This window comes from Physeter macrocephalus, chromosome 16 (assembly GCF_002837175.3).
Source record: "Physeter macrocephalus isolate SW-GA chromosome 16, ASM283717v5, whole genome shotgun sequence".
In the NCBI taxonomy this organism is placed as follows: domain Eukaryota; kingdom Metazoa; phylum Chordata; class Mammalia; order Artiodactyla; family Physeteridae; genus Physeter; species Physeter macrocephalus.
This window is the reverse complement of record NC_041229.1, coordinates 26,730,661-26,754,727: the sequence shown is the minus strand read 5'-3', so window position 1 is coordinate 26,754,727 and position 24,067 is coordinate 26,730,661. Positions and strand designations below refer to the sequence as shown.

General features: G+C 33.1%; 1 protein-coding gene across 2 annotated transcripts in view; it reads left to right on the top strand.

The window, feature by feature from the left end:
* The window catches only part of GRIA4 (glutamate ionotropic receptor AMPA type subunit 4), a 529,194-nt gene extending 506,707 nt beyond the window's left edge, over nt 1–22,487 (top strand). Inside the window, exons 14-16 of one of the 2 annotated variants that reach the window (XM_024115308.1) lie at nt 15,756–15,870; nt 18,060–18,194; nt 22,323–22,487. In XM_024115308.1, coding sequence (XP_023971076.1) covers nt 15,756–15,870; nt 18,060–18,194; nt 22,323–22,487 — 415 coding nt within the window. Of the gene's footprint in view, nt 1–9,284; nt 9,400–15,755; nt 15,871–18,059; nt 18,195–22,322 lie in introns of both variants that reach the window. The other variant, XM_024115307.1, reaches the window with a different exon arrangement.
* Nucleotides 22,488–24,067: the final 1,580 nt, after the last annotated feature.

Sequence of the window (24,067 nt, the reverse complement as noted above, 5' to 3'; positions counted from 1 at the left end):
TAATTTCTAGTGAAAACTAAGAAGTAAGCAACTGTAAACTGTTATAGCAGTATTTTTTTTTTTTTTGGAAAACTTATAAATACATTTTATAATTTCCAAAAACTTACATTTCCTTATAGCATAATTTTTTTTTCAATGTGATGCATGACATGTTTCTAAAAAACCCAACATCTTTAGTTTTTCTGTAATAAGAAGACAAAAGTAGACTTGGATTTGTTTAACAATTAATATTTCAGTATTTTATCTTCTCTAGAAATGATCTAGACAGTCAATGTATTCCCATCATTTAACTTAGCAAAACTCTAAAGCTTCAAGTTACCAATAAAATTTGCGGAAATTACTTTGAAGTAGATATGCCATGAAACATAATTATTCTTAAAGAGTTCATCTAAAAACTCTTGTTTTATTTAAATTTATTTAATTACTTATGAAAATTTTATCATACAAAATTTATCCTTTTTGGTGACAAATTTTGTAACAGAGATAACTGAAAGTATTTAACTTGTGGTAAACCTGGTAGAATGTGTTTAATTTACATTTAATGCTGATAACTCTCAAGATAAGCCTGTTTAATTAAACCAACAAACTTAAACTTGCTTTTATTTATTAAAGATTAATCCTAGATCAGGTACACTTGAAAAGTATTTGGATTCATTTCTACTACATTTAGAAATGTTTAATTTATAAGTGCTTACTTTTAAGTTAATTAAAAAGAGCTCTTTACAAATTAATTTTGGTAATACCATTCAGAGATACAAAAATACCATATCTAAAATGTACACACATAGACATAGACACAACCAGAGATGTCATAGCTTTCATTGTAAAAGTTTAGTCATGAATTAGGTACAACACAAAACTCACTGGTTTATAAATAACAATTGGAATAAATTTGTATCTGCTCAGATTTCTAAGGCTTTTTACTATGTGGAAAAGACTTTTAAGACTTGTATTTGTCCTTGATAAATCTTTAAGGAGGCTGTGAATTAGATTTTGTGTGAGGGAGCATTTCCAGCAGATTGTACTTTTTAAAAGATCTCTTTTTTTTCTTTGGTGTTTCAGGTTCTACCTGATTGAGTCAACCAGGCTCAGTCTCAGGCCATTGTGAGCTGTATTTACATTTCTGATTTTGTAGAGATTTGCAAGACAAAGGTGGTTGCTTTCCATTTCCCCTAAGAACTGGGCTGCTGCCGAAATAATATCAAACAGCTGATCTGTTCATCCAACTACATTTTCTTTAATTTGCTTCTTAATATCACAGAGAAGATTTCCAACTAAAATGGAAACCAAAAGATTTCTATGTTCCAGAAATTTAGGATTCAAGGCATCGTGCCTTCAAAAAGTCTGCACAAAGCATTCAATAAATTTCATCTTTCTGAGTGCACAAGGCCACCCCATACCCATTCACTCTAGGGGCAAAATCTTCCACTAGTTGTTCTTTTAGCCCCTAAATATCAGCCCCCAATTTCCATCTCATATTATGTGGGCTCAGGCAACCCTATTGGCTTCCTTTAGCATATTCAATTAACACTGCCTAAAGGGTGGATTTACCTGCCCTGTCTTACAATACCAGGCAAGGGAAGACAAAGTGTCCATCCCCACAATGCAATCAGGCAAAAGAGATGCTACCATCTTACATAAAGCCCATTCAAATATACCAATTTTCTGATAAACTTTCATCTTAGTTCTATCAGTTCTTATACTTTTAACCTTAGTTTCCATTAGGACGCTATCAACAAGTCTCAGTCTTACAAGGAGTCCCAGAAACTTTTCCTTTTTTTCCCCCAGCCATTTTATTCATTCCTGTATAAAAGGCTTTGAGGACCCCAGTAAGGGGTTGAGCCAAGGGACCCAAGCCTTTTTGTCAATCTTTGATTTGATTAATTGGCCTAACTGTTGCGCCAAGCAATTGCTGGTCAGGTTTCTCAGTGTAATTTTTTCCTTCAAGCTTTTTAAATTTATCCAAACTGGGGTAATTAGAGCAGATTTGTTTGGTGGCCTTTAATGTCAGGGAACACCAATAGGGGGTCCCTTTGGCTCACACAATCCTAGGTAGTGCTGTATTAAAAACCTTTGTTTTGATCCCATCAATGTTTGTTTTATTTATCCCAACTCTTAATAACCATCTAAAGATTTCCATCTTGCTGTGATGAGTTCCATGACTCTTCCCTTTCTGATTCCTCTTTATTCCACCACTTTCAATATTTGCTTTATTTATTTTATTTTTTAACAACGCTTTAAAAATTTCCATCTTGTTGGGAAGAGTCTCTTTCTCCTCAATTCTCTTATTAATTAATCTAATGCTTTTATTAACATCTGTAAGACCCATTGAGGGGAAGCAGAGGCCACAAATTTAATAAGGCTTCCTGAACAGGTTTTTTGTTTCATTTTTAAAACTAAGAGAGTTCTTAAGGTTAGCTGTTATCTATCATTGTATCCACGTTTTAATTTGGTCTTTCCATAGGTACCAGTAAAATAGCTGTTTATGATGAGAGCTTTCTAAAAATTGACCAATTTAGAAGTTTTTTCAATTCAAAGGATCCATCATCTGGCCATTGATGAGTAGGATCTTAATAGTGATTCAAACCAATAAGCCAATTTATGGAAAGCCCCCGAGGTAACTTTCCAGACCATGGTACCACGGACACAAGAGACACCCCGAAGTGAGGGCATGGATGATGTAGTTCCCATCTTCCAAAGGATCACTTCTAAAAATAGTCTAAGAAAGTTTGAGAAGATAAAGGCCCCTTATGGACTGGACCCCTAATGACAAAACTCCCCTGATAGCTGGCACAGCTGGACAAAGAGACTGCTCAGAATCCCAGCCTATTTAACTGGCTGCCAAATGCACACTGGTATGTGCACCTTTTGGATGGCAGAAACCAGAGAGATTTTTCTCATTAGTATATAAACCAAACTCTCAAGGCATAGAAGAGAAAAAGAAAACTTAATCAGACCAATGGTTTTCTCCTTATAACAAATGACACAAAAGAGACAAAGAAAAACAGTGACCATCCTTGGGAGAAAAAAGATCAACAAACCAAAAGTAGTACTCTACCAAATTTTAAACCAAGAGTCATGAAGTCCAGAGATATTTGGGGGTGGCAGATTTTGTTCCCCAGCAATTCCCTGAAATTGTATATCAATCTGGATTTTGTACATTTATGCATTTTTCCTGAGAAAGTATCCATGCTTTCATTGACTCCTAAAAGAAGTCCATGACCAAAGGAGGATAGAAAATTCTACTCTGTGACCTAAAATTGACAAAAGTCAAGAAACTAGACTGCATGAAATATTTGTAAATATTACATTTAAAAAAACTCAACAATAAAAATACAATTAAATGTTTTATTTATCACAATCTCTAGCTAGTGTGCTGACTAATTTTACTGGCAGATATCCTCACAAATATCATAGTGATCCTTCTAAACATCACATTCTTCAGACCTAGTTCTCAAATAGGAATTAGTCATGCAAATTTCAAAGAACACAATTTAGAGACAATTCTTGGAATCTAGCCTGGTATTAACTCAATTTGTTCAGTTCTTTTTGTTTCAATTGAAGTATGAAATACAAACATTTCTATAGACTAACTTAACTGCATATATGTCATCCAAAATCCAAAATAAAGACAATAAATCCCTCATTATCAAAGTGGTTTTCAAATGCTCATTATAAACCCTGCTGGGTCTGAATTGTCTTTCCCCTTAAAAAAAAATTTCCCTCTGAATTTTGATATTAAATTACCGATCAATAGTGCCATTTTACGCAAATCTTACCTGTCATCACATAAGCAAACTGGAGTGAAAACTTAATAACTTTTCTAAAAATGTTTGCATGTGTATATATATGGAGAGCAACGCAGCCCAAATTCTGCCTTTGGAAAAAAGTGCACAAATCCAATGAAGCAAAAAGAGCCTTGTGATTGTTTACTGGAAGGAATAATTTGGGGAAAAAAGTAATAGCATAGCTACAAGTTAAATTGAAAACAGTGGAACATTGATAAATGCTGAGAATTAGTCTTCCAGGCCTAAATAGCTGATAAACGGTAGAACTGTGAAAGCAAATACCTTTCCTTAAATCAGATATATTTAGTTAACTTCTTATTATTTGACAGCCTATTGATTTTTATTCACTTTTTATATTTCCTTGAGTGACAAAAGAGTTCTTTTTCTCAGCTAGTTATTAACTGACTATATACAAAGTTCTGGGATTTGTTGAAAATTCTGTTTTCCTGCTAATTTTCTTTAGCTATCTTTATGTGGGAATGGGGAGGGGATGAGGGGGACATCATTAAACCACAAAAGTAAAATCCCCTGTGATATTTGCTCATGTCTACCTATCTCATCTTGTATATGGGATGGACTTCCATGTACGTAACACCTGTTACAATACTGACAATATGACCATCATTTAAATATCAGAATGAATAATCTATAGAGTTGTTTATTATTTATTTTTCATGAAATTACTATTTTCTTATTAGAGTGGCCCTAGAAAAACTTCTGCATATATTTACCTGCTGCATAACAAAATTTAAATCAAATGAGTTTTCCAGTCTGGAATTTTAGTTTGATTTCAAAAAAACGATAGAGTAAACATGTAAATATGATGGAAGATTTGTTTTAATTGCCTTTTAAAAAATTACTACAAAACATTGAAAAAGACTTTTTTCTTAAAGTGTCTAATACTTGTTTGGAAAAGAACAAACAATGATCACATTGTTTAACAATGATCACATTAAGATCACAATGAATATACAAATTTGTTTCTTTTTTTTCGCTCAACATTAAGCATTTCCCTGGTCATTAAAATCGTGTAATGATTGTTAAACATTCAGTCATATGGATTATTGGTGCTTACCAATACTAACACCTCAAGAGCTTTGCAAAAATGTAGATACACTGCCCCCAGTTCAGAAGATTCTGATACAGCAAGTTTAGCCCTGAACATCTGTATTTGTAATAAGTGGTTCTGACACTCAGATCAAGCTTGAAAACCACTGCTGTACACTAAAATCTACTTACTTCTCCCTTTCTGTTGGGCATATAAATTGCTTTCAGCGTTTTGCTATATAAATATACTATAATATTTATTATGTTACTCTGTCAACATCACTGATTAATTTCTTAGGATTGATTCCTCAAAGGGGAATTATTATCAATAATTTTCAATATTGCCAATAATTTTCAAGGGTAAGAATTGTTTTTTAAGTTTTTGTTGTACAAAACCATATTATTCTCTTTCCTGGTTTAAATTCTATTTTCAGTGTATTAGGACATCATTAAATCCTTGACTGTATTGAACATTATCCTTACTTTTATCTTTGCCAATATGAATAGCAAAAAAATGAATTTGCATTTCTTTAATTCACATTAGTTTAATTCCAAGTAAGGTTGAATTATTTTTATATGGTTTTGTACTTCTTCCTGCATAAATTGTCTACCAATGTCCTTTGCAGGTTTTAAAGGATTTTCCTATGTGTTTTACACAATTGCATGTTGATTCACATAATTTTTCAGTTTTTAAAAAATATATTAAAATTTATCAGGACTACAAAAAAACTTTCTAGCATCATTCAGGTAAATATTCTGGACATTTTAACACCTGATATTTAAATTTTATAGAGAGTTTAGTATGAAGAGAACACTCAAGTTAAAAGAGTACAGGCCTAAAACTAAAGAGACGTTCTCATGTGTATATAATTCATGGGTCCTCTTTTATAAGGATAATAAAGCATTAGCAAAATTACACAGTAGTTTAGACAAATAAAATCCATTAGGTCCATATATTATTAATATCAGGGACAATAATGAAGTGTTCAACCTACTAAGTGAAATGTAATTGAATTTGTTTTAACCAGATTAAATATAATATTGCAAACTATTTATTCTACAAATTATATATACCCTGAATATCTTGTGTGCAAACAATGACTAAGTCTAAGGCTTGTATATCAGTCCTTTACAATAATATTCTCAAATCCAGGAAATCATAAGAATACTTTACTAAACAAACTTTTAAAAATTTCTATTTATATAGGTAGACATTTTATCAGATGTAAACTTTAATATCTCACCAACAGAAAAAATTATACTATAATAATTATGGTCTAGAAGTAAATACAATGAGTGAGGCATAAAATAAACATAAAAGCATATCTAAATCTATAGAATTTAATGATAAATTATTTATGGAAATATAGAGAGTAAGAGATAAATAGCTTAAATTAATCATGGTTTCAACAAGAAAATCTTAATTTGCACTAATTTACTCAAAATTAATAAATGGTAAAAGTTTAGGTCTGTTAATTCCCATTCTAAAGCTTTTGTTTAGTTAACAAAAATGGGTCCCAGATGCTAGGGCAATGGGAGCTGGATTTTCATAATTTCAAACTCAATTGAATGATTTCAGGAGTAAAAAACCCTAGAATTTTTCCAGAGGTCCTGGAATTTGTCTGGGTGAGCATTTTTGTTCCAGGCCTGAATTAAGTTCCCCATCACCTCACCACTATGAAAAAAGCTATTTGGAGAGGGGTTTTTCTTACCTAGGATTCCCCTAAGTCATAAAAGGAAAAGGCAAATAAGTATGTTACCTGGGTCCTATTGCAGTCTATAAAAGGTCACTGTCAACATACCTGGGCTCTCAAATGTGGTTTACACTTACAGCAAAAATATGATCACTTATTGTTGTTTCTTCCTCTCCTTCCATTTTAAAATGAAAGCAATCCATTTCAATTGAGTTTATTCTGTAAAAGCTGCATTTAATAGAATGAAAGGAATAATTAATGTAAAAAATAGCCCACAATATTTTTCTTCTTTCTTTTTTCTGCTTGGCAGATCACTATTATGGCTTCTCTGATGCTTAATCAGGACAAGAATATCCTTATCATCAATATGAGTTTCTGACATAGATTTCAAAATCTATGTCTGAAATGTATGAAGGGGATTCCAAAGTAATAGTAAAATGTGCTGCAGCAAGGATCTGCTGTCTATGTCCCTTATTTACCTGACTCCTTATGACTTCCTTAGGCTTGCTTGTAATTATTCCTTCAGGGTTCCTTTTTCTTTTTGCCTGGATAAAAAAATACTTTTCAAACTAGTCTAGAAAACTGAGTAAAGTAACTTTATGTATATTTTAAAAGTCAGTTGATGATTCTTATTAATAACATGTAAAAGTGATGCATTCTATAAAATAGAACAGATGTTCAAATAGTCCTTACAGATGTGGTTTATGCTGCATTTTAAATAGCAATCTAAGGATGCCTTTAGACTTAAACTGATTACATAGAGAAATTACATCTTTAATCAGACAACTGTAGAAAATAGCACGCACTTTTAATAGGCAAAGAAATCTTGAAATCCTAAAGACTGTCTCTAAATATTAATTACAAAGTGCCTTCATTTAAGAAAAGTAAATTTTACATGTGATAGTATTATGTGAATTCTATTGAAGGACCACAGGAAAATGTGGATTGTGAACTGGGCAGTGACTTACCTACGGGTCAAGTATATTATATTAACCAAATATAGATACATACACACACATATATAAGGATAGCAGTGTGAAACTGAACTGTTTTTACATGGCCTATTAGATGTTGTTAGAAAGACAATGTCTTAGAATAACTTTGTAGAAAGCTTTATTCCAAACAATTTTCTCAACATAAAGCTTTTTTTCCTTATCCATTTTTTAATTTTGCTTTTTTGTTTTCTATTGTGCTGTGAAACTGTCTTTGGACATGGCTAGTAACCATGTTAAATAACCCTCTCATGAAATGATTTTAGTTTTATCAAAGGAATGGTCTAAACCAACATATAAAATAATTGGGATACCACGTTATTGGAAAAAAATCTAATAGAAATGTTTAAGACTAAAGTGGATTATAAAACTAAGTTTATCCAAAATAGAAAACTTTAGTTGTTAGCTTCACTTCATTGAAAGACAAATATATTTAGCTTCTTATGGACATAAAATAAATTAAAACAACTCTTTTCTCCCAACAGCATTTTTAAAAAATAGATGGCTCTAGCTTCACTGAATATTCATTCATCCCTAGATTTCAGTCTGGTCCTTTTGGTGATTAAACTGACAACTTGGTATTGTTCACTTCAGGAAGTATATTAATTATTTTACACCACTAACATGGGACTTACTTGGAAATGTGGGGACAGCTAATCATTTACTTAGCATTTAATAAATGGTAGTCTAACTTTTAAAAAGTGTTAATCCTCTCAGAGTGTGAGGTTTACTCATGGGAAATGTTTACTCTCCAAGTGGATCAGACCATTACAACACTGGAAAATGCACATCATTTACCTGAAATATTACAGAAACATTTTAAAAGAATAAATACATTAATAAGCTGATTTGTGGTGAAATGTGACATTTTATTAATCAACTAAATGATATTTCACTTGCAAATCAATGTTCAAATGTTACTCATTAACATGAGATTGTTTTGTTTTATGGGAGGCAAAACCCATGACACATTTTTTTAATCCTTTTAGAGAATAATTAGAATGTGCTACCCTTATTCCCCTAAAGAGATAAACATGGAGGAAATCTAATATAGTGTTTGTTTGCAAAGTCCATATCAAATGCAGCCTGACTTCCTGTGGTTTAATTACATAATTTAAACAGTCAAATTGGATATATGATCCTGGTTTCTAAATAGCATCTAGTGACTTTAAGAATCAACATGAAATTCAAATATAAGCTCCCTGAGAGCTGTTACTACATTTCTCTTGACTATTCTATGACTTCCAGCCCAGGAAACTGAACCAACACAAAAAATAAAAGGAATAATAATTAAGCCATACTCTTTGTTGTCAGGAAATCAGTACACAAAAATTAGTGGCTGATTTGCTGATTTGTTTATGCAATTATGTTTTTCCTTCTGGGAATGAATTTTCATTTGTCTCTTATGGGTCGTTGACATTCTTAGAGGCAAAGGAATTCAAGACACAATTCTTTCTCAATTACTAGTAAATTCAAGTATATTAACTGTTCTGCAAAAAGAAAAAAAAAATCCATGTAATTGGTTGATGTTGATGTCAGTTACTTGACAAGAAATGAACTGTGAAAGTGAACAACACCAAATGCTACAGGTTTAATACACTTTGAAGGAAATTACAATTGCCTGGTGGAAGGGGCTGCAGGATGACAAAATGAGAGGTTTATTTAGCGTCTGAGAGAAGCTTATAAAAGAGCTTAAATCCTCATTCCTTCTAACATCTTAACAGCTGTGCAGTTTCTTACAAAATATGTTTTATCGTTTCAAGAAATGCTGTTAACCTCGCAGTTTTAAAACTGAATGAACAAGGCCTCTTGGACAAATTGAAAAACAAATGGTGGTACGACAAAGGAGAATGTGGCAGCGGGGGAGGTGACTCCAAGGTTAGCCTCAATGTCACCAAAAGCGGGTAAACAGTATGTAAAGTAATAGGTGCATCTGCTGGGAGACATAATTTAGACCTACTAATACCACCGAAGTTGCTAGTCAAGTCCCTTCACAAACTTAAGTATGCAATTACTGTCAAAGCAAAAATATTTGCAAACAATATCAATTTGGGGACACACTAACAAACTTAACTGAAATAGTCACTGAAAATCTCTGGCTCTGAAGAAGTTATGGATCAGAAATAGTCCTAGGAACCTCAGTTTTGGAAAGCAGGCTTTTGAAAGAGCAATTAGCGAAGAGGAGAGAGAACAGAGAAGTTCAGTCTGTCTTGTTTTCCTCACCAGAGCTGCCACAAAATGTTTTTAAGTAACAACAATAATCTGACTCCACTAAATCAGGTACCTACCAGAAAGACATTTCTCCACTTAAAACTCTCAGGCTTCCTTTAAATAGCAAGTTATATAACAAATCAAAGGTAATCATATGAACTAGACAGTTTTTGCCTTCCTTAATGGATCAAACTAAAGAAAGATCCGGCTACAAAAATAAGACCAACTCAGCTTTATCTTTACTGCATCCCTGTCATATTTCCAGCGTCATAAAATAATGTTTTACTTTTATTTCTAAGCAGAAGTTATTAACTAGTGTTCCAGAACTCTTCACTATGGATAGATGTAAAGGAAACAGTCCAGAGGTGGGAATATTCTGACTGAATTTTCTTCCTTACATATCTTCAACTGGTATGTAAGAACATTGAAAAATTTTAAATATACACTCTTCCTTTTAAATTCTAGAGAATTACCCAAAACAAGTAGTCCTGCTCATCTTCAGGTTCTTGGTTGGGCTACAAATTCTCTCACTTGCCTGGCCACCAAAACCAGAGAATTATGCTCTGTTTAAAGGGTATATCTGTCAAGGAGGCTGCGAACCTCAACCTCTTCCAATACTGGTAACTTCCCCCTCGATCCTGATCTGAAAAGACTTTCAAATTCAGCTCACTTGTATATTTCCATCTTATAGACAGCCCTGTTGCAGGAGGAGAAAAAAATATATTTTGCAAAATGAATATTCTGACCACAGAAGGAGGCATGAAAAAGGAGGAGACACAGAATTGTGTGGACCCAATTCTGATCATCCATCTCCTATCCTGAGGGAGAATCTGAGTCCCTGGAGAAAAAAAGCAGAGAAAATCTAGAGAGGCATCAGGGATTCTTCTGAGATGGTTCCCCTTTAAGACATCTCCATTCAAGACAGCAACCGTATGTTTTCTTCAGAAGTATTAACTCTTTTATATTTTGGAGCCCCAACTTGCCTAGAATGTTCTGATCATTTCCATAAAAATATGATTACATAAATACATACATATATACACACATAAATAGAATATTGCTCATTTACACTAATAATCTACTTCTCTATGCAAATTAGAAATGAAGAAAATGTACTCTAGTAGCACTAGAGAAAACAAAACTGAAGATATTCTATTCAATTAGAAAAACCTTGTTTGAAATTTTTATTTTTATCACAAATATAAACAAAGTATAACATTGCTTAACAGATAAAATTTTCCACAAAAAAATGAATGAATAATTCCTGTTTTAGTGTATATTAAAGACTCTTAGACTCTTTCCAGAGAAAAATAAGCAAGCAGAAGCAGAAATGTACACATAATGGAAAAATCTACATAACAAAAGTCATTTTAATTTATTTAAGTAAGGGATTGGACAACTCAATTGAATTTTAATCTGTTTGCATCCAACATTGGTACATAATGGACACCAAATAAATATTTGTTGTCCAAAGAAATAAATATGAAGCTAACCTTGTAGTTTTCAAAAATCAAACTGCTTATTCCTGTACTTTCACCTGTTACTTTCACCAAGCATGAACTATAAGATGATATTCTAAAATGTTATTTCGTATTTTGAGGCATTTTCTAAAATGTTATAAAAATTAACATAAAATGTATGTTAATTACTTATATAATTACAGTATGTTCTATTTTCCCTCAGGAATTTTGTTTTCACACTAGAAAAATATTTCTAGTAGGTTGTATATTGATATAATATTTATCACCAATAGAATAGGTAATAATAATAATACCCTACTCTGCATTTATTTTAAAAGGTGATATTTTAAATGGCCTGACCTAACTTAGAATCAAAGTAAATTACCAGGAGACAGTTGCTGCTTTTAAATTTTTGTTCTGTAGCTCCTATGGGTGACTGATTTTCTTTTAAAACTTACCTTACCCCTTCCATTTGGCCTGATCTTTATCAAAAGAGGTGAAAGGAAGAAAAGTGCTGAATTGGAGGAAGAGCCTGGCTCTTAAGGCTTTGCTAAGTGTAAAGCCAAAGCAGAAGAGAAAATTAAATACTGCCAGTTTATCTACAAGGCACATTGTGTGAAATGCACACTCAGTGATCTCAGCAAAAGTATACTATAATCTGGTGTGATCTGATTTTGACATACAGAATCTTAGTAGGAAAAAATTAACTTTCCTAACAGTGATTCATCTGGCGAAGGGGGGAAAGCACGGAAAGCTGTACCACACATGAATTATGTTCCAATGAGGGGCTTATTGACCCACCTGTCATTTACAGGAATATAACAAGGAAAGACATCTCCAGCATTCCATACAGCAGCACATTATTAAAGTTCTGCTTTACCTGGGCTATGCACCAGTAACTATGGGTAAAAGAAGAAATACCCACTGTTGATTGATTGATTTAATATAATTAACAACTGAATTATTTAGAGTCACAGTGGCAGCTTCCAGTTCACAAAATAATTAGCATCCCCACTCAACTGATAGCCATTCCCAGAGCATGACCAAGGCAGCCCTAGGCCAGAGGTTCCACAGAAGAAATAAGGAAAAAGGTCTGGTATGTTAAATGAGATAAAGTGGAAAGGCATGATTTGGGAGGGGATGAATTTGTTTGAAAAATTACTCCTTTGAATGTTATTGTGCTGTGGCCTTTTTTATGGTCATAAGAAATTCATACTCATTCTTGTGAATAACAGAAATTTACTAATTGGCAATGGACCAATTTAAAAGTTTCATTGCAAAGTCTAAAACTCATATCCCCTTTGATTAACCTGATATGATTTAGTCTGAGCACAAACGATACACATAACTTTATGCCTATTTTTATGTGAGTTGTTTAATCCAGGTTCTAGTTGGAAATTTTGGCAATACTTGTAATCATCAATGACCCATAATGCTAATAATATCTACAAAATTATTGATTTTTTTCTGTTTGTTTTATACTTTATTCTCCTCCTATATATATATATAAAAAAATAGGCATACTCATGGATGTGGATATTCATATTTAAGTCATTTTGTAAATGTGGTTACCAAATAATGAGTTCTTTAGGAATTATAGTAAATCTCACAATACCCAGTTTTTAATTTGGCATTTTGAAGAATACAGCCCATTACTGACTTTAAATTATGTTATCCTTTCAAATGGCCTTCTCCCCAGCCATGGAAACCAATGCAATAATAAAGGTATTATTATGGAAAATATGCATTCATAAGCAGGAAAAAATGTTGTAAACAAATACCAGTAAGGGAAGCTAACCCTTGGAGAAGGACTCTCCTAGTAATGAATTTCTTGCTCAGTGCCTGACATTCCACCAGTTGACCATTAAGCCTGGTTGTTAATAAATACTTGTTATTCAAAATTCCAATCTAATCTTATCCTCTAAAACCAGACTACTGGAGTGAATAGCAGAAGGGACAAAGAGGCAAGGGGAAAATGAAGCAGGTAAGAGAAATTGTCCTTAAGAGGGAAGAGAGATAAGTCAAAGGCAGTCTTCATTTAATCCAGGGGTCCCCAACCCTGCCTGCAACCTCTTAGGAACCAGGCCACACAGCAGGAGGTGAGCAGTGGGTGAATAACAAGCTGCATCTGCCGCTCCCCATTGCCTGCATTACCACCTGAACCATCCTTCCCCCGACCCCTTGGAAAAATTGTCTTCAACAAAACTGGTCCCTGGTGACAAAAAGATTGGGAACTGCTGATGTAATCCATATTTTTGGATTCAAAATAGCTGTCCCGTCTATAAGAAACTTTAAGGAAACTGCTTTCATTTTCCTTCTCTTTTCAGCACTAAGTCCTCCTCCTCCCCACACAACCCATGCAAGAAGTACAATATAGACTACTATAAGGTACTTTACATGTGCGTTAAAAAGGCTTTGGTGAGCTAGCCTGGGGACCTAAAAACCCTTAGTATCAGTTAAACAAAAATGCTTGCTCTGGATTCAGAATAATTTAAATGTAATAATTTTACAGAGCCCCTACCCTGAGTCAGATATCCTTGTAAATATTTTACAAAGATGAATGAGATGTGGCTTCTATTCTCAAGGAGTTCACAGTTCACCAACCAATGCTCAGGTGTGTTTTTGTAACAATCTCTTCATAAATGGAAGTGGGGGATGTAATGTGGGGGTAGGGAGGTTATAGACAGTAAAATCTATATTAACTGGGGCTAACCAAGGACCCCAATTAGCCATAATCCTCACCCCACACCCAAACTCAGTTTTTTAGTACAAAGCGTTAAATCATGCTGACATTAGATTTTAATCCAAAAACAATATAATATTTTGTGAATGTGGCAAGTGCATATGTTTAAATTGAACAATGAACCTTGTAAGATCTTTTGACAGTGATACAAAAATTAAATTGAATTCAGAAACCAGATAAACAAAAAGAAAAACTTATATTTTAGAAACTTTTTTCAGAACAACAGCACCCAAAAAATGGATTTTAGTTTAACTGTTAATCAGAAAACTCAATTAACCAGAAACCCCTATTTCCTAAGTCTTAACCAGAAACCCCTATTTCCTAAGTCTTCTGTTGTTAATATTTTTAATTACACAGACCATTACAAACCCTGATTCAGGTACTTCCTAGCTGACTAGATGAGTTAGCCTCTCTGTGCTTTGGTTTCCTTATTTGTAAAATACAGGTGATAATAGTAACTAAACACGTAAAATACTTTTAATAGTCCCTGGTACATAGTAAGTGCTCAGTAAATGTTAGGAATCATCATCACCATAATTATTAATGCATTACCTAGCTGTGTAGATAGGTTTATAGAATTAATCCCTTGGTAACCAAATAAATGTATGCTGTGTTTCTCCAAATGCACTCAACATTTCCTAGAAGAGGTGAGGCATTAGGAGATACAGCCAGACAAAATGATTGTGGCAGCCTTAAAAATGTCAAGAGGAATGCAAGGAGTCTCTCTCTGAATGTAAAAGCAAACAGAAACAAAAACCAAACAACCACAAAAACAGCAACAACAGAAGATCCTAGGCGTTACTTCTTCCCATCCATCTTCTTAGGCTTTATTCTACACACACAGAGGTTAACATGGGAATGAAAGCCAGAAGAATTCTTAGATTCCTCAGAACACTGACACTGACTGACAAGTGAACCTTTCCTCTCTGAGACTCCTTGTATAATATTTAGTATTGAAGGACTCAAAGACAGTAGAAAAGAAAAATGGAATTTTATAGTATGAGGAGTTTGTCTGTTTATAAAAATCTTGGTTACCCCTAACCTATCATGTATTTGTTCTAATAATTTATAGAATATATAAAAGTTACTGCACTTTATCCTTAGAGTATATTCATATGGTAGACTCAAGATAGATGAAAATTATTTCTGGTGATATTATTTAAATTGAATACTGCAATTCAGAAGGAAAATATCAGCATGGGCTTATACTTTAAACTAATGATTTACATATTTGTCTTATAAGGACTTGCCTCTGCATGAGGTGGCCCTTTGTCAGTAACAACTGACTCACCCTCCTCTTTCAATTAGGTCTTGGATGAGAGTGGCAAAGGAGTCAATTTAATGATGGATACTGTAGCCATACATTTAAGGCATAGAGTAAAATTCCACTAGCTGAATCATAATGCCTGCAAGAAATGAAACCAGTCCTATCTAGCTTCTATTTTAAGCCTGTCAACTTATAGCCACTTCCATTAATTTTGAAAGAGAAACAAAAGGAGCTTCTGGATTTTGAATGACTCTACGTTTATGGTGGGAAAACTGAAATTGCTCAAGAAACCCAATCCAGGCTAATGGTTTTGGATTCACAGTAATTGCATACATTTTATTTAAAAATCGTCCCTAGCAGTATGTGCCTGTTATTTAAAGCGATGGAGCAGGCCCCAGTTTTATGTCTGATTTGAAACCTGGGCCTACAGTACAAGACATAACACCTACTGTGGCCTCTGCTCTGTCACTTTGCCATGCGATTCTAATGTAGTTTTACTTGAATAACATAAAATAACATATATAATGTTATTTATGTTATTTTCCACGTGAAGAACTCCTGTAAACCTTGCCGTTTTGAAACTCAGTGAGGCAGGCGTCTTAGACAAGCTGAAAAACAAATGGTGGTACGATAAAGGTGAATGTGGACCCAAGGACTCTGGAAGCAAGGTCAGTCGCTGCAGTTCGGGGCCTCCTCTTGTGTTCACAAAGCAGTAAATGGGAGCAACTGTCAAGAGTATATGGAAACAGTAAAAACTAAATGTTTCTCTATACACTGCCTAAACTAGACACTAATGTCATAGATTTAAGCCAAAGGGAGTATCTTTTCAGAAAATTGCAAACTGCTCCTCAACATTAAGGCTTTTAAATAAACTTAAATTAACTGTAAAAATATATAAAATAATAAAATTCCTATATTATTCTCAAATATACGTACCACTAATAAAAATAGTGCTTTCGGATTTGGTTTTTATTTGTTTTGGAGGCAAAGACCATGAAATGTATTATTTCAAGAATTGATGTATTCTCAGAACAGGAAATGGGGAATTGATCAGCAGTCATATACAGAAAGAATACTTTAAATATTAAATATATTTTATTCAGAAGTTCAATCTTTTGTCACTATTTTGCCAAGCATTCCACTTTAGTTTGAAGATGACCTGCTATACTTTTGTTCTGATAAACAGTAAACCTTCCAATTCTGTTCTATCGAAATTATTCTAATAAATCCATGTTTATGAATAATATCTTCAGCTTCTAAGATCTCATTCATGAATTTTTTTAGAACAATGCAGGAACCTATAGGCCTGATCATGTTGAGTACAAATGAAAATAGCGTTACAAACAGTTATATTTTCATTTAAAGAAAAAAATGTAGCAATTTATCAGTGAATCTAAATACCTGCACAAATTAATAGGACATAATGCCTGAAAGCCATTGTTGAGGATTCTTGAAATCTTCATTTATTTTTTTCCTGTATCTTCTTTTAGAAAGAAAAAAATTATTGGTTATTCTACGACATTAAATAAGTGACTTACATATATAAGAGAACCTCAGTGAATTTAAGAAAGAGACAAAGTAATGTTAACTGATCTCTATTCAGACTTCTCCCTGTGTTTTAATCACTTTTGTCTGCCTTTGAACCAGAGTGGAATAAGAAAAGCTTGGCCAAATAATGAAATAGCTATTTCCAACCCTTATGTAAAGTTAGAGAAGCAAAAGTACTTAATGAGTGATTATTTTTTAAATGAAGTTATCCTAAATTTTTGGTCCAATCAATTGATGTTATGGCTAAGAGGACAGTGTACATAGTACTTTTTAAAATTAAACCTTCTCCTAATAAAACTATTTAAGCTTGCACAAAACACACTGCTGACCACGGGGCATCCTTCAGGTAGTCTACCCAAAATACTTATTCAAATAATGTTATATAATATATATTTACAATTTATGAAAAATTATGAATTCTTGTTACAATTTTAATATCTTCCAATAATATGCTTGACTATTTCTGAATTTATTATGAAATAATATATATTCTAAATCTCTGGAGAATAATATGACTAAAATATTAACATATCAAGCATTTTTAAGTAAAATGGAATCATATTGTAAAGTCAATAAAAATAGTTATAAATCTGCCCATAAAAAAATTTAGTTCTCAACTGACCATGGAAAAATTTGTATATTTTTAAAGTATCTTTTTAAAAAGTTTCCAATGTGTTGCATATATAGTTATTCCTAAATAGTATATAATATGTTAAAATGACATTTTCCAGGAGATTTCTTAAACAGATGTGACTAAAAGAACAAATAACATGTACCCTAGCACACTCTTTGCATATATTTGGTAAAGTCATGATGAACAAAATGTGAAACTGCTAGCTTAAAGTCCCTTAGTCCTTTAAGTAGGAAGCATGAAGTTAAATTTATTCAAAAGAAATATCAAAAATTAAAAATGTTTTAATGGAGGGAAAGCCAAAAGAGGTTTCCTTCGCATGTAACTGGGTTTTAAAAATGTCATTTTCAAATTTAACAATAATAAGCCCACTTCTGCCTATGCTTATATATAGCTAAGTATAGTGGTTTTCATTGTATATTTAGCAATGATAAAATGTTATAGATTTTATTGAATGTAATTACACACAATTTATTGGTAATCATCATAACTTCACTTCTGCCAAGACCTATAAGCTTTATGTTTAAATCCATAAAGCTATACCAGTGACTTATACATGTTAAATAATTTCAGGTTAAATTAAGCATTTACTTTAATTAGCTGTTTGGATTTCATGTGTTCTTTCACCTTCTAGATGTGACTTTACACAGTTAACTCAAGTGTCTTTATCCCCCCCAGGACAAGACGAGTGCCTTGAGCCTGAGCAACGTAGCAGGCGTCTTCTACATTCTGGTTGGCGGCTTGGGCTTGGCAATGCTGGTGGCTTTGATAGAGTTCTGTTACAAGTCCAGGGCAGAAGCGAAGAGAATGAAGGTGGCAAAGAGTGCACAGACTTTTAACACAACTTCCTCGCAGAATACTCAGAATTTAGCAACCTATAGAGAAGGTTACAACGTATATGGAACCGAAAGTATTAAAATTTAGGGGTAGGACTTAGGGCCCACTACAGTGAGTGGGTGATGCATTCTGTAAATGCAGTGTTGTGACCTGTCTGTGGTGGTATTGCTTGCTTCTAATTTAGAGCTTTACATTTTTTAAAACTTCAGTGCACTGTTCAGTTTTCTCTGGCTGCAGATGTACTGTTCAAAACTTTATGTTGCCAATAGATATCTGCATTGAAAGTGTTCAAAAGACAAAAACAAACTTCCAGAATTGCTCTGTAAAATGTTTTAAACAATATATTCTACCTGAAAATTGGGAGAAATTTGAAATTAGATCTGGGTTTCCTTGTACACAGAACAGGCTAATCTTCTCTGGAACAAACTAATTTTAAGGTAAATGCTAACAAAATAAGCATAAAACCTGTTTCAAATTATCAAAGCCTAGACAGTTGCCTATTTTTAATAAAGTTGTGTTGTTTTCTGAGAAAATATATGTAAAATCTCCAAAGCACATCGTAAGCACTCAATGAATTTTAGCTCCTATTCTAATTTGTTTTATATATATTAGCCATCTTTCTATATTTTTAAAGAGTGAAACCCTGCTGTTTGTTCATCTGGCAGTAGTCCTTGAGTCAGACCTTTGGACAGGAGTGATCATCAGAATATTGATTACAATTCACATTTATTAGATGAAATTCAACTTTTATTTTCACAGCATCATTAAGGTGAACAGGCATTTTAGGCAATTTCTCCATCAAAGATGTCAGCAATATATGTCATTAGGAGAGACACAGTAAAAATAAAAATTGCAGTGAGTATTTATTGACTTTTGTTTTCATTTCAATTGCTTTTAAGTAAGCCAGATCAGTCCCACTTACATCCTCTCATCATGTGACAATAAAAAATTATAAGCATTCAGTATAATATAGGATGGAGGTCATTTTTTTTAACACTCTAAATGTCTAGTACTTTTTCCCTCTGATAATAGAAAATGGTTTTAAAATAAGATCTGGAAGCATTTGTTGTTGCTTTTCTTAAAGTCAGGTCTCTAAAACCCATTTTCTGAAATTATATATAATGGTCATTCTATTACAATGACTAATGAAACTTTGAACTCCCAAGAGACACTTAGTGCTTGAGGTACCCTAGAGTCAAACCCAATATAATTTTTATAAGAATAAGATGTATACCTGAGGTTATGCCAGGTAAACATGCTTGATTTTGATATTTCTTTGTAAAAAAAAAACTATTGAGGGAGTTCCCTGGTGGCCTAGTGGTTAGGATTCCGGGCTTTCACAGCTGTAGCCCATGTTCAGTCCCTGGTCAGGGAACTGAGATCTCATAAGCCTGGTGACATGGCCAAAAAAAAAAGCTATTGAAATACTTATTAGTATCTTAAAGCAAAGAGCAAAAGCCATCCCTTTTAACCAAGATCTAATTGCTTTTATCTATAATCTAGAAATCAGTGACTGAGTACAACTGTACATAGATAAGGCCAAAGTGGTTCTTTCCAAATTTTGTGAAAAAGAATTAAGAACAAAATCCTCAATTCACTCAGATCAGAATGTTCAGAGTACGTCTTCTAATAGCAGAACAACAAATTATGATGATGTCAAGGTTTCTTAGCCATTATAGTAATGCTTTCAACTTAATATTTACAGAATTGTGGAGAGATTTTTCCCAAACTGCGAAAAACAATATCTGAGGAGTTTTCAGAGCCAATTATTTGGACTTCATTCTGTGATGAATTTCATAAGATATCGTTTAAAAGTTTTCTTTAGCATAACAAATGCATTCTAGAAAAATTCTAGAAATACTCATGGATGCTAGTTCAATACAAAGTTCTGGGAAATTGCTAGAAAGAGATATGAATTCCCAGGCTATGTACATAAAATTCACATGTAATAAATGTTTTTGGAGTCAGAACCTAGTACTGCAGTGAATTTCTTTTAGAGCTGAACTTTTAAGACAATAAATTTCAAATAAAAATAAAGCATTCATATCCATATGACTTTTTAAAAGACAATGGCATTCAGAGCAAATGAAATAATCTGATTCTGTAGAGAAGACTCGAGAGCAAGCATTTTCCATTGTACTCCCATATTAAATGGCTTTTTCCTTTCAAAAATTCTATTGACCATAATTATGAAAATGACTGATAATTTAGATAATATTGTATCAGAATTTCAAAAACAAAACCTGAATGTCTACTTTAAAAGTGATCATCCCTCAAAGGAACACCTAATTAAGGTCACAGCCATTGGCCATAACATCCAACCAGAACCAGAACCAGACTATACAGTAAATTTATAAGAAAGTTTTCCAGTTTTAGTAGTCTCAACAGGGTCACACAAAGATGAATAGAAATGACATTTTATGTAAGAAGCAGGAGATATAAGTATAGGAAATAAGAATGTAGAGAACTAAGAACACTAAGATTTAAAGAGAGAATAAGCAGTTGTCAAAGACTTATTAATACTCAGTTGCATTAATCTATAGAGAAGGAGAGATTACTTGAGAGTACATGGAATACTTCCTGTTTTGATATTTTCTTTTCCTCATAAAGGAAATCAAGAAAATAAAGGGAAAAAAATAGATTTTACGTCAAAAGCTTTCTGAAAAAAATCACAATGCTCTTATTAATTATATTTTAATATTTCCTCTTCAAAAAAACTTAAAACTAAACTAATAGATTTTTAAAAATAATTATTTTACTTAACATTAAATGTTGAAAGGGAATCTGAAAAAACAAATTCAGACTGTCGTCTTGGTTTGTTTTAATTTAGTGATGAGTTATTTCTATAGAGATTGTCTCCTGACTCCTGATTATAAAGATAAGTAAAATTTAATTTTTGAGACTGTTCACTAAAGGTGAACTATAATAATGACCTCAGTGTTTATCATACATACATCAGTAGCAATTTGATTTCAACTTTCTGAAGTTATCAGGGTAACTAATCTCAAAACCTTCTCATTATAACAGTTTCTAATCCAATTTTTATTTCATATTTAATACATCATTATTCTAATATTTAAGTTACAGGGCAGAATAAATACAGGGATGGAATTTCCTAAAGAATTAGGTAAACTTAAATTCACAACAGGGAATTAAGACACAACATGAGTTATGAGAAAGTTATGATAAGCCACAACAAACTTAGGGAATATCTCCTTTACCTTATTTCTTCTTGAGTTAACATTAAATTTCAGCTACTAGAAAGAATTTAAAGGCAATGAATGAACAGCAAGTAGATTTTCATAATAACACTGCCTGTTTCTCCTCAGTGTAGTATTATTACCTGCTACCTAATATGATAGAACAAGAGTATAATGAGGATTTCAGAGACCTGACCCCATAACATCAATCCGGGAACTTCCCCAGTGATGACCGTTCAATGAGGCTTTGAAACATGGCCCCTTTTAGTGCACTTCCCTTTAAGCACTTAAAGCTTCTTAAAATATGAGCTTTAACTTCCATAGTAGGCATAGAATGAACTTTATGTCACTAATTGTCCTATTCTGAGTCATATCTATAGCTTCTGTGAATGAATGAAAGTATCTGGGGATAGATGTGTGTTCTGAAAACAGGAAGATCTGTCATAAATAGTCTATATATATATAGTTTGGTTAGACAATTCATCACAATTTTAAGAGTATAATCATTTAACTGTTAAGACATTTTATAACAAGAAAAAAAGATCCAAATAAAGAATGTTGTCAAACCTAAAGAAGCTTTTAAGTTGGACTAGAAATACCAGGGTGTAGAGTGCAGCAAGTTAAAAGATGTGTCCTGCCCAGATTTGTCAAACAAAATCTTGTTTTATGATTTTAGAATTAGTTCTTAAACAGATAGGACCATAAACTCTAGAGTGATTTATTCTTCCAGGTAGTTGAGCTTTTCTTTCCTGTGATAAGCAATTTTCATATGACCAGAAGAATATGGAAAAAATGCAGATGTCTAATTATTGATATCTTGGTGTTTGTTGTGTCATATTTTGTTGAAAAGACAGAAATATTGTAACACTCCACATTCTTTCTGTTTCCTTTCCATGCAACCCAGCTGACCTTTTCTGAAGCCATAAGAAACAAAGCCAGATTATCCATCACTGGGAGTGTAGGTGAAAATGGCCGCGTCTTGACACCCGACTGCCCAAAGGCTGTACACACTGGAACTGCAATTAGACAAAGTTCAGGATTGGCTGTCATTGCATCAGACCTACCATAAAAACCAAAAAAATAATTGAGTGCCTTAATTAAACTGTGTTGGTGACTGATGGAAATGCAGCCCTGAGGGACACGCTAAGTGCAGGTCTTCGCAAACCAATCCTTTGGCTGAGAGCGGGAAGTACGTCCTAAGGCGCTGAACATCAGCAGCAGCAACATGTGCATGAGCTCAGCTCGGAAACCCAAACTCAGATTTTATATCAGGAAAACTCAAAATTTAGAATTTTTTTCTGGGAGTGGGTGGGGGGAGCTGGGATGGGTGTATCAACAGCAACAGATTTCACTTGAGTGGACTTAAAAACTAATCAGACATGCGAGTTAGCACATTAAACTGTGAAGTTCTTGCTCAGAAAGGCCTCAGTCTTCACTCCAAAGGATAAAATAGTTACAGAAGTCAATGAATATGCTAACCTGTGTCTCCAGAACACCCATATAGTCAATGGAAGACTATCCAGCCAAGAAAACAAAATCACTAAACTCTGATAAGAAAATAATAAACAAACATGTAAATCCTGTGAAAAAATTTAAAGGAAGTATTTACACTTACTTCGGAGAAAACAAATACTGAAACATGCTTGCTTTTTAACTGACGTAAATTCGGTAGAGGACAACACAATTCTTTTTTCTAACCATCTTAGGGAACAATACATTGCAATAATTGAAATAAATGCCATCACTGTAAGAAACTTTAGAGACTTTTTTAAAATAAAAGTTGTTGGTCATCTTCTTGTTTGCTGTAACCTTCACTCTGTCACATGAGTCAGTGTCCACAGATTACATTTGTCTCACTACCAGGAACAAAAACAAAATGAAGACAACATTAACGTAAAATCATCAGTCCACAGTGTAGACTCAGAAGAGACTACAGGTCACTCATGTTATCTATATTATTTATAATCTTGTTCTGTGTACAAAATTGTGGTTTTTGTACCCACCAAAAAGAATAAACAACAGACATTCTTAAAATATTTACAGAGCTCAAAGTTTTTTCTTATCATTATAAAAGTTATTTGAGAAATTGTAAGACTATAGGTGGGATTGTAGAAGTAAACTGTGGGCCATATTTAAAAATGTAGCAAGCCCTTATTATTTTTGCATAGTAACCTACTCTTTTTAACAGATCTTTGCTTCATTAGCAATTAAATTGTCAAAGATGGAGTGTTTAAATTGGGGAATGAATCATTGTCATAACAGCAACATACCTGGTAATTATGTACTGAACTTTTACTTGGCTGTATTTTGCTGCATAAAATAATGTGTCTCTTGGGCTTCTCCCCCTTTTCCCATTGTTCCATTTAAATCATTTGAAGGCACTAATAATATTTTGTGGTAGACAACATATGAAGAATTAGTCTTTGTTGAAAATTATACATGTTTATTTACAAAAATCACCTTAGTTATGTAGGGATTAAATTAACTTGGTTCAAAAGGATGTTTAGATCATTTGAAATAATAAGTACTATAACACAGATAAACATCACAGTACTTAGAGATCTTGGCAGAAAGCACAATATAGGATGATTTTGGAAGTCTGGCCTTGAAGGATGAGTTGAGTTTTCATAGGTGGAGATTTTACAGGTG